Source organism: Rutilus rutilus (genome assembly GCF_951802725.1).
Source record: "Rutilus rutilus genome assembly, chromosome: 6".
Taxonomy (NCBI): domain Eukaryota; kingdom Metazoa; phylum Chordata; class Actinopteri; order Cypriniformes; family Leuciscidae; genus Rutilus; species Rutilus rutilus.
Genome location: NC_140214.1, coordinates 33,005,753 through 33,018,066, shown reverse-complemented (window position 1 = coordinate 33,018,066; position 12,314 = coordinate 33,005,753). Strand labels below are relative to the sequence as shown.

The following is a 12,314-nucleotide window of genomic DNA, read 5'->3' as shown; positions in this document are numbered from 1 at the left end:
GAGCAATGGTAAATGTGACCTTTACACACCACAGGTCAGAATAATTTCAAGTGAAGGCCTTGGACAATCAGACAAAATCTTTTCCTGCTGCTCCAGAGACTGCCTGGTCACATTGCTACAGCTACATCTCAGGTGAAAAAATTGTGGTCCTGATAGCAAAGATGGAAGTTTGGAATCTCTTTCTGGCAATTCTTAAATAGATCAATGGAAATGCTTTCTTTAGATATTGCAGACTTCTTATTAGTGTGGCCACAAGTAAAGTCAAGTCAAGTCAAGTCAAGTCACCTTCATTTATATAACGCTTTTAACAATATAGATTGTTTCAAAGCAGTGATAATAGGAAATTAAAGTAACAGAGATTGTTTTGGCTTTACAGCAGCTCTAGAATAAAGTTATTGCAGTTACTTTAGAACAAAGTTACTTTAAAAACGCGAACCTGTGAGAAAGCTGATGGCGCGCACATGCGTATTACGTGTTTAGTCTATAGGTATGCGCATTTGAATATATATGTGCGCAGGCGTGTATTCCTATACTTTACAAACCAATCTTCAACAAACTACTTGTCTGGCCTTAAAATGTATCATACAGAATTTTTAATGCTTCCACGTAGCCACGTGAACCGGAATTATCCGAAAACATTTTATCTGTACTGAGGTAAAGGGAAGGGAAGGAGGCCTTCACAGGGGAGAGACTAGTTGACACTTCAGGACTGCGCTGTCGTCGCGTCCAGGCGCAGGTCCTTCATCTGATGCCGGATACGGCCTGGATTCGGCGGACTGCGGGAAACCTCGGGATAAACAGAGAGACTAATATTAGCGTGTTGAAAAAGCTGTTTCCAAATTTACATGAACTGCATAAAAATAAAACAAACAAACAAAAAGCAAAGACATACTCAGCATTATGGAGGAGCCTATCCAGATGGACACACTGGTGTTAATCTGGTGTTGGCTCTGCAATACCACAGCTGGAGTTGGTGCGCTGAACACTGCACAAACCTGGAGAGTCAGAAGCAGCTGGCATATTTAAAAGCAGTCTAATTCCAATAGGAGACCTACCTTCATTTTAGGCATATCAACACTGAATATACACCCTACAGCAGTGTTTATTTAAGATTTGGCACCCTTTTGATGTATTACTGTAATTTGAATTAAATTGGCCACTATGCCCACTGGATGTTGAATTTGGATTGGAATGACCAATCCAAGTTGTGAGTTGTGATTCAACATAACAATGGGTAACACTTTACAATAAGGTCTCTTTTGTTACAGTTTTTCTCGATTGCTTAAACACTATAAGCTTTTGAACTAAAATTTCAAAACCATAATGCCATTTATCAAAAAGCACACCCATTTCCCTAAACTATAAACACTATTCCCTGTTTTAACACATGAGTCATATTTGTTGAACTTTCACTGCAAAACTCTACACACAAATCCCTTTATTTCTCATTGCCTAGACCATGTTGTCATTTAGAAAGCACTAGCATTCAATATTGTTCACTCAAGTCAGCACAGCTTCAGCTCAGTTAGCACACAATTACCCAAGTGGAAACACTAAGAGTCAAAATTTAACACACATCAATCAGATCCTTCAATAGATAGATAAAAAGGGCCAAATCAGTTTACTGAGTTTTGGAACAATGGATCCAGAAAGACATGAAGGAAGAGATGGAGGAGGGATAAGAAGGAGGAGAAGCAAGGGCAAGAATACAAGCAGTCTCAGATGAAATTCAAGCCACTCTAGTTGCCCATGTCTTAGTCAATGGTATGACTATGAGGGAGGCTGGAAGGCCAAATTTGAGTCGCTTTACTGTCGCCTCGAGAACCTTCAGGGAGGTGTGGTGGCAAACAAAATTCTATCACTGAATAAGAGACAAGCATTTCCAATAGTCTTTGATGAGGTTTATTTTCTGCAAGAAAAGGCCAGCAGTCGTACAGCAGAGTGGCTGCAGTCTGAGTGTGACGGTGAAGGGAGGGCATCCTTTCTCCTTTATGGTCTTGACTCCCAGAATGATCTTTCTAGGCCAATGATGGTATTTCAACCATATGGGGAACATTCTTAGACTTGTTCATCATATTGTCTCCTTGAGTGGAGGCCCTCCTGTCATGTACCAACATTCTTTACCATTCCAATACAATTCCATATTTGAATATGGTTTGTGTGTGCTCTTTTACTGTCATATGATGGTCACACACATCTTACAGTAAGTAAATATAAAATAAATGTTTAAAGGAGAGAGTAAAAAAAGAAGAAGAGTAAAACAGGAAAATGTGTGTGTGTGTGTGTGTGTGTTGTACTGTGTAGTACATGAATGAATAAAAATGTGCCAATGTATCCATTGGTTGTGTCATTTGTGTTCATCATGTGAAATGGTTTGTGAGGGGGGGAACCACAAGCAACATAACTTACCAGTTTTGGAAATGTTGTTTTGAATTTATTGCACCAGTGTGTTAGACTATGTTGTAGTGTGTGTGATTTTGAGGGCTTGTGTGTCCTGTCTGAGGGCAAAGTTTGGTTTTTCAGCAAGAGTGAATGGTTTTGAGTGTAGAGCTTCATTTTGACCTGAATAGGGAATTTTTGAGATTTTTTCTTTTTCTTTTTGAGAATACGAGGCATAGTTTCAAGAAATGTGTTTAAGCAATCGAGAAAAACTGTAACATTATCTAGTATTGACGAACATAAACTTACAATAAGCAATACATTTTTTACAGTATTTATTAATGTTTGTTAATGTTAGTTAATACAATTACTGTTGTTCATTGTTTATGTTAGTTCACAGTGCATTGACCAATGTTAACAAATACAAGATATGATTTTAATAATGTATTACAGTTTTTCTCAATTGTTTACACACATTTTCTGAAAGCATGCCTCATATTCTCAGAACTCTACACACAAATCAAAAAACACACACACAATGGGCAAAACCCCTCAATTCTCCTGCAAAATGAAACTTTACATTCAAAACAATGTTATTTCTTCTCAAAATGGTATTTTGTTTTCAAATGACACACACAAACCATCACATGAATAGACATTTATAAGAACCAGTTGAACACTGATATGCTCAATGTAAAACACTATGATGAATGGAAAACACTTCTTTTCCATTCATCATAATGACTTAGGCCTTTATTTGGTTCAGTGTTACACTTACTAAAGACAGTACATACATAAGTGTGTTGTAAAATATTTTAGAATATTGTTTTTATACTCAGAACACACAAATACACGGTAACAAATATATTAATTTTTTTTCCACAAAAACAATGTACACAGTGTACATCCCCAACCAACACAAAGCTGCACATACAGTGGTCTACATACAAAACAACAGAAGAATTGACTGTATACAGTAAAAAAAATAAAAAAATACAATGTTGGCATTCATTGCTCCATTGAAGAGCTCACCTGTTGCCCTTTTATGCTAAAGCTCTGACTGCTAATTGTAAAACTGTGTGACGGGTGTTTGCCCATGTGATGAGTCAGTGTGTATATTTGAATGGCAGTGTGTTCCTTGTGAAAACAAGAGATTTTCTGTATGAAAATTGTGCCAAAAGCAGAGAATTGTGTGTAGTGTTTTGAAAAAAGTGTGTTTTAGAACTGCAATTTGAGTGTAAAGCAGGAATTGTGCTTGTAGTTTAGCAGAATTGGTTCAGGGGGTTGGTGAATGAGTTACATGTTGTGGTCATTGTGTCTCAAGTACCAGTATTTGTGTGTAAACAATTGAGAAAAACTGTAGTAAATGTTGAAATTTACATAGGGTCATTAAAAAACCTGTGGTCCTGATAGCAAAGATTTACGTTTGGAATCTCTTTCTGGCAATTCTTGAATAGATTAATGGAAATGCTTTCTTTAGATATTGCAGACTTCTTATTAGTGTGGCCACAAGTCAAGTCAAGTCAAGTCACCTTCATATAACGCTTTTAATAATATAGATTGTTTCAAAGCAGCTTTACAGTGATAATAGGAAATTAAAGTAACAGAGATTGTTTTGGCTTTACAGCAGCTCTAGAATAAAGTTATTGTCCAGCTTAAGTTAGTTTTGATTGATTCACTTCCTTCGCAACGATCATTAGTTATTAACTTAGGGGCCACCGTTTTAACAGAAAACCCTTAAGTTACCTCTACGCAAACTTTAAAAACGCGAACCTGTGAGAACGCTGATGGCGTGCACATGCATATTACGTGTTTAGTCTATAGGTATGTGCGTTTGAATATATATGTGCGCAGGCGTGTACTCCTTCTTTACAATCCAACCCTCAACAAACTACTTGTCTGGCCTTAAAATTTATAATACAGAATTTTTATTGCCTCCGCATAGCCACGCAAACCGGAATTATCCCGACAACGTTTTATCTGTACAGAAGTAAAGGGAAGGGAAGGAGGCCTTCACAGGGGAGAGACTAGTTCACTTCAGGACTGCGTTTTCTTCATGTCCAGGCGCAGGTCCTTCATCAGAACTGGATACGGCCTGGATCCGGCGGACTGCGGTAAACCTCGGGATAAACAGAGAGACTAATATTAGCGTAGACGGCATTCTTCTAATGATGTAACAAGTACATCAGGATTTATGGGAAGTGTTCCCGATTCTGGCTGACCTAATCTATGCAGCCTAACATTGAATTTGTATGTGTTATGTGTATGCTAGGTCAAAGAGATGTGTTTTTATTCTAGATTTGAACTGACAGAGTGTGTCTGCTTCCCGGACAATTTTAGGAAGAATGTTCCAGAGTTTTGGTGCTAAATACGAAAGGATCTACCGCCAGCAGTCGATTTTGATATTCTGGGTATTATCAACTGGCCGGAATTTTGAGATCGCAATAGACGTGAAGGACTATAATGCGTTAAGAGCTCGCTCAAGTACTGCGGAGCTAAACCATTTAGTGCTTTGTAAGTGATCAGCAATATTTTTTAATTTATACGATGTTTGATAGGGAGCCAATGCAGTGTTGACAGAACCGGACTAATATGGTCATACTTCCTGGTAAGAACTCGAGCTGCTGCGTTTTGGATCAGCTGTAGTTTGTTTATTAAGCGTGCAGTGCAACCACTCATAATATTAATTACAATAATCTAGCCTTGATATCATGAACGCATGAACTAATTGTTCTGCATTTGTCAATCAAAGCATATAACTTCATTTAGATATATTTTTAAGATGGGAAAAAGACTAATGTTCAAAAATACAACATTTGATTTTAATAATGTATTAGTACACTAGTACAAAAGTACACAAAATCAACCAAAAAGTGGCCTATAAAGTTCACCAATGTAACAGGTTTTGAACTCATCCATTGCTAACATATAGCAGCTGACAATGATGCTTATTATAAGTTTAGCTATTTGACAGCTATAATAAACAAAAGGAACTTGATATTCAAATCAGTTTATTTGTTGTAAAATGGTTTGCATGATCAAGACAATGTGCCCGTGTTAACTTGTGTGTCATGCTCACAAGCTGATCATCTTCTCTGATTACTTTGTATGGTATATTTTAAGGTGGGGTAAATTATATGATTTAAAGTAAGATTAAGTCAAGTCAAGTCACTTTTAAATAGCACTTTATACAATACAGATTGTTTCAAAGCATCTTCACAGTAATGAACAGGAAAATAATGTGTTAATGTTGCAAAATTTATGAGAAGTTCATTTTGGTAACACTTTAGAATATGGTTCCTTCATTAATGAATAACTACACAGGAACAAATGAGTTACAGAAGCGAAAGTTGAACTAAAATAAAGGCATTGATAAATCATGAGGTAGGACATAAGGAAGGATTAGGGATTCACATTCTCTCTCGTGGTGAACTCAGAAAAAATTAAAGAGCTACAAATATTCGTTCTCCATTGTGCATACTTGGCAGGGTCCTAAAAGGTTTATGATGAATGGAAAGCAGATAATTATTCTACCGCCAGAGACTGCTTTCCTATTTAGCACCTAAACTCTGGAACAGTCTTCCTAACATTGTCCGGGAAGCAGACACACTCTGTCAGTTTAAATCTACAAACACATCAGACTAAAAACACATCTCTTTAACCTGCACATCTCTTTAAAATGCTTTCATGACAATATGGATCCAAATATCTGAGGAATGTGCCACTGAAAAACAGGAGAACTACTGGGGAAACAGGTGGTGAATATCCTGCCATGACAGTGAAGTGAGACTAACAGAGAGTTCAGATGAACAAGTGGGGAAAGCAATGTGGACATCTAGTGGCTAACAGTACGCAGTGAGACAACAGATGTGATTGATAATAACTATATGCAAATAACAACCATTTTAATTTTGCCAATGTCATTTTAAGACATATTGAATAGAAAAGGAGTGTTTGGTAATGACTGGTTACTATGTAACTCAAAGAGCTTCACAAGCATAAAATCAAATAATACAATCACACAATGTAAATATAAACATATTCGAAAACAACTATAAAGATTTAGCATGTAAAATAAAGTAAATTGGCAACATTTGACCTCAGTATCAATATAAAATCAAATCAAATAAATAAAACAACGAGAAACAATTAGAACGTAAAATAGAACCTAAAACTGACTTACACACAGCTTTGTTATATTACAACACCATATTGTTATATTGATAAGGAACTTTAAAAAGATATGTCTTAAACCTCTTTTTAAAAATATGAATGCTAGTAGCCTCTTTTACTTCATCTGGTAGACAATTCCACATTTTTGGAGCATATTGGCTAAAAGCAGTACCACCAGATCGTTTATGCCTTACTGTATAATGTGCCAGAAGGCTAGCACTACAGGATCTTAAACTACGATTCGGGACATATCTCGACAGACAGTCTGAAATGTATAGAGGTGCCAGATTGTGCAGTGTTTTATAAACTAATAAAAGAACCTTAAAATCAATTACTTGATGAACTGGTATCCAATGCAATTCCACAAAACACATTTTATATATAATTTCATAATGACATTATATTGTTTTTGGAAAATGGTTCAATGTACTGCCAGGGTTTTATATATTAAACTAAAATATGCTTTAATGTATTTTCTATTAAAACTTGTACGTCATGATTTTAAATATATTTTCTAATTACACATTTGTAATGATGATGTTGCAATTTATTACATTTAAACATATATTAATTTCTGGTTTTACAGGAATTAGACAGGGCTTAGATTAAACCAGGATTAGGCCTTAGTTTAATAAGGGCATTTAGTAGCTTTTATAAATGTGCCTTAGAAAAAAAAAAAACACATTACTGGTGTGATCTTGAGACAAAACAATGCCACTGACATACTTTTAATACATGCCTGTGCAAGGAGTTCCTTTCAGTTAAAACAGCTCAAACATGCATTTTAGTCTAGGACTAGCCTTGTCTGTGAAACCGGGGGTAAATGTAATGTAAAATAACACACTATAGTTAAACTTTCTTAAAAGTCTGCTGTGCCTTTTTGCTCTGAGCCAAGAATTAGCCTCAGATCATATTCAAATATGCCTACAGAGTAGTGTGTTTTCATTGGCACATTAGCATTCTTCCCCGTTCTTCCTCAGCGATTCTGACGTATACACACCCAAGGTTCGCCCTTTCAGCGCTTGGGCCCTAACTCTTCATCAAATGTATTATCTGCTAGTATACGATTACAAATGCAGTTGATGAAGGCCCCAAAAAAAGGAAGAGGTGCAAACTCTGACCAAAAGTTATGCACAGAAAAGGTTCAAATCTTTTGTGAATGTTCTTTCCCTGACAGCAAAGATCATTCTCACATCATCTGTGGGAAATGTGGGGAGAAGAAGTTCACACTTCAATGTACTTTACAGCAGTTAATTTTTTTTTTGAGTTTGCTGAGAAAAAATGCAACTGAATTTTAAAAAGAATACATTTCATCTTTCTGCAATGCATATTCAAGGGCAGTGAACAAATTACCATGTTTTTGGAGTTTGCTATATATTACTACAGCATCATATGTAATATCAGAAACATGTGTTTAACTGGTTTGAAACTGAAATGAATCTAATTCATTAAATAGTAACTGTATTTGTGGTCAAAGTGCGGAGTACTAAATAGACAACATTTAAAAGAAGATAGAAGACTTCTGAAAATATGTTAAAGGTAGCCTACTGAGTGCAGATATTTTTAAATAAACCACATTAGAATGAGCTAAATATGTACTGCTATATTTTGAAGACATATTTTGTAGATTTAAAAATAATAATAATAATAATAATAAAACAATTTTACTCTAAAGTAAAACATATTTTAAAGCAGTGGTTCTCCCACACCATATGTTATACATGCAGCGTTTCATTCATGACTATCAGTATTAATATAACATGATAAATATGATTTTAGGGTATATCAGCTGGAACCTTTTTGTGCTTATTATATTGACTTTTTTCTTCTTAATTTTATGTTTATGTGAGAATGTGAATTGTAGAGACCCCAAACGTAACAAAAATGTTATGTTTTGTCCCTTACGGAACAAAAATGTATTTCCATATATTTAAGATCAATATATTATATGGTTTAAATATACTGAAAAATATATGAAATTATATATTGTATTAATATACTGTGCTATGAATTGCATTATATTGAATAATACATAAGGAATTGCCGCTTTTCATATATTGAAAAATATATTTACACTGTAAAATGTCATTAGATGAGTGTACTTAGAAAACATGGAAAAAGGAGGTTTTTCTATAGTTGCTAGTTGCTAAATTCACTGTAAAACACGGCTTCACAGGGCTTATTGCTTAATTTTAGTATTAAAACATAATGATTGGAAATGTACTTTAAAGTTCAATTTATCTATTTCAAAGATTAATTTAAAGTTTTAACTTTAGTTTGACTGCAAAGTGCACTTTTTAAAAGTATACTTAAGTGTATAAAAAAACAGTCATGAAAGTGTACTCTATAAGTACATCCAAGTGACCTTTAATTTAATTGACTTCATATTCTGCAAGTACAGTTTTTAAGGTATACTTTAAAGATTTCATTACATAACAAGTACACATTCAAAACAAATAAGCGTACTTCTTTTTCACATTGGAAAGACTTTGTTTGTCATTAATACTTTTTTCAATGCAAATAACAGCTATATAATCCCATTGTCATAGGTACAAAAATATGTTATTAATAAAAAAGAATGCAAAACACCGTCATTGCCTTATTTATGGCTGACTGTGGCAGGTGTGAAAATAAGCATACTTTAAAGGAACACTCCACCGTTTTTTGAAATAGGGCTTATTCACCTTCTTTCCCACATTTAGATAGGTGGGCAAATGCATTTTTGGTTTTGGTTTTAGTTTGACAGGGTCGGCGTTAGCTTAGCTTAGCACAATGAATGGAATCCTTTGTTGCCAGCTAGCATGGCCTGAGTAAAAGTGATAAAAAAACAAACAAACAAACACATAATTACTTCTTGTGGCCTGCGTATTCACAACGAGTACAAATAGCGATGCAGATTAACACTAGGCGATTTCCTAGGCAGATATTGACTTGGGACTATATTAGGGGGAAGCACAGGCGAAGCACTGCTGCTTAGGCGAAGCATTGCTGCTTGGACGCAGAGATATCACGCAACACATGAAATGTGAATATGTGGTATGTGAATGTGAGTACAGGTATAATATGGGTTGATCTATACATGCGTCATGTTTAAAATAATCACTTACTCTGTGGACAGTTGTCAATTTGGTCCATTCGGCGTGGGGCTTTTTTTCCAGTTCACTTTATCACACCAGGAAAAAAATAGAGTAAAAGTTACTGCAGGATGGATCAGCGCCGTGAAATCCTCGGTAGCTGTGACACAACTGCAGGCACGCTCATCTTGATCTGACGCGCTGAGCCTGGTCATCGACGGCAGTAACTTGTCCCACTCTCTACAGCACAGACACTATTTCAGTCGGGATAGATTGGCATATTCCCCCACACTCACACCACCAGTTCGTGTTGGCTCTCATCCTCACGTCCTCAGGCTGTTGAGCGATCGTGACCTCCTCCTCCTGTCATTCTATTTCCAAAGCACGCAGCTCATCTTCTGAAAACTCAGGTATGGTTCTAGCTCTGGCTCTTGACTGTCACCCTCTTTGTCTTTCACAAAATTAGCCATGTTCATTGCCATTCATGTACTGTAGGAAAAATAGCCAGCTACTATTCACGCCGGTATGTTGACGGAAGTTCATGTGTTGCGTGATATCTCTGTGCCCAAGTAGCAGTGCTTCGCCTAAGCAGCAGTGCTTCGCCTGTGCTTCCCCCTAATATAGTCCCAAGTCAATATCTGCCTAGGAAATCGCCTAGTGTTAATCTGCATCGCTATTTGTACTTGTTGTGAATACGCAGGCCACAAGAAGTAATTAGGTGTGGTTTTATTTTATTTTTTTATCACTTTTACTCAGGACATGTTAGCTGGCAACAAAGGATTCCATTCATTGTGCTAAGCTAAACTAGCGCCGACCCTGTCAAACTAGACAATGCATGCACTGAGACAAAAATGCATTTGCCCACCTATTTAAATGTGGGAAAGAAGGTGAATAAGCCCTATTTCAAAAAACGGTGGAGTGTTCCTTTAAAATCCTATGAGGTCAAAACAGCAATATTTCCAATATTTTGGAACAGAGTCTTTGACTGTAGTGAGAGTCATGTAAGATCTTTCTTCCTCCTGTTATTCCATTTCTGTCAAATTTGTTCAGTTTACACTACCGTGTTTTTAGTGAAAACAAAAGATTCTATTTCAAATAAATGCTGTTCTTTTGAACTTTCTATTCATCAAAGAATCCTGAAAAAAATAAAAAAAAATAATACACAACTGTTTTCAACATTGATAATAATAATGAATGTTTTTTGAGCATCATATCCACATAATAGAATGATTTCTGAAGGATCATGTGACTGAAGACTGGAGTAATGATGCTTTAAATCAAATAAACTTGGTGAGCAGAAGAGACTTCTTTTAAAAACCTTACCAATCCAAAACGTTTGAACGGCAGGCTGTTGTTGAATTATTTTGTTCATACAAATATTTACACGTTTTAAATTTTAAAGCAGGAATAAAAGCAGCTGAATGTGAGGACGTTTCTTTCTTTTTTGCTGAGTATATACTGTAAACACAAGCAGAAAATGGTCAAATGATTCATTAAAATGTATTTTTCCCAGATGGAGGAAATAAGAACCTGTTTTAAAAAAAGTGTTCTTTGACCCGTTTCCTAGTAACATCCATTTACCATGAAAGAATTTATGACCCAGAAACTGTGGTAGGGAGGTCACTCTAGCAACAGATCAATGTGATGGGGGCTAATAAGTGGTTTATTGGGGGTCTTGCTTCAGTTGGATGCACTCTGTTTAGACAGCAGGAAAACACAAATTAACAAAGATGGAAAACAAGATGTACCTGTAATTGAAGTTACATCTGGCCCGAAGATACCAGCTGGGACCAGTTTAATTTGTTAATATTTAAATTGTAAAACTTTTCAGTGCGTAACTAATTTTGACTCGGCATGGGAGGAGGCACCAGTATAAAATACAGTCCAGATAAGCAAGGGACACACTAAGGGAGCACAGGGCAAAAAAGAGGCTCGAAACCAAGGTTGAACAAGCCACATCCTTCAAGACAGCAGAGATGGCCTCCTCCCAACTTCACCTCAGTGTCTCCCTGCTCTGTTTGGCCATGACAGCAGGCATCATATCAGGCGGTCGATCCCACATGGTCTTGAACTCTGGGCTTCAGGCATCTCATGGCACTTCAGCTGATGAAGAGGTAAGCTTTGAAGGTCACACTCAAAACCTCAGTGCATTTGAATAGAAGTAATACACCATCTTGGAAGCACATATAATTGTTTTAAGGCATAATAAAGTATTGCAACCTGAAAAAAATGCTTTAATTCTTCAGATGCCAGAGAGATACTCCCTTCCAGAGCTCCAGTGGTTGCTCAGTAACCCAGACCTAGCAGCCATCCAGTCTGACAGCCCATCTCTGGGATTACTACAAAATGGACTGGACCTAATGAGGAGAGACAATGGAGAAAAAGAACGAAAGCCAGGCTGCAAGAACTACTTCTGGAAATCCAGAACAGCATGCTAACCACAGGCAGGCCAACGGGTCCAAGCCTGAGGCATCCGCCACTATCGACACGCTGCCGATCACATGCTCATTCTCTTTCCTGAATCCACACTCGTCATATGACAGTCACTGTCTTAGACAGGAGTGAGTCTGAGTAATTGTAGCCATTATCTGTGAAGAGTGTTCCTTAATCTCAGTATTATCTTGCTCTGAAGCATTGACTGCTTGCAATAAACTGAATACAGCATAAAAAAAATGCTGGCCTGTGATG

At 36.5% G+C, this 12,314-nt stretch overlaps 1 protein-coding gene across 1 annotated transcript; it reads left to right on the top strand.

Moving 5' to 3' along the window:
- Positions 1–11,530: 11,530 nt before the first annotated feature.
- On the top strand, positions 11,531–12,291 carry sst2 (somatostatin 2). Its single transcript, XM_084411584.1, has 2 exons — positions 11,531–11,740; positions 11,873–12,291. The coding sequence occupies exons 1-2, from the start codon at positions 11,603–11,605 to the stop codon at positions 12,062–12,064; spliced, it is 330 nt and encodes a 109-aa protein (XP_084267710.1). The 5' UTR covers positions 11,531–11,602; the 3' UTR covers positions 12,065–12,291.
- Positions 12,292–12,314: the final 23 nt, after the last annotated feature.

Excerpts from the sequence above, each read along its gene's own strand:
- sst2 (XM_084411584.1), top strand. The coding sequence starts at position 11,603 with ATGGCCTCCTCCCAACTTCACCTCAGTGTCTCCCTGCTCTGTTTGGCC. Across the intron at positions 11,741-11,872 it reads GCACTTCAGCTGATGAAGAG|ATGCCAGAGAGATACTCCCT; the intron begins GTAAGCTTTGAA and ends TTAATTCTTCAG.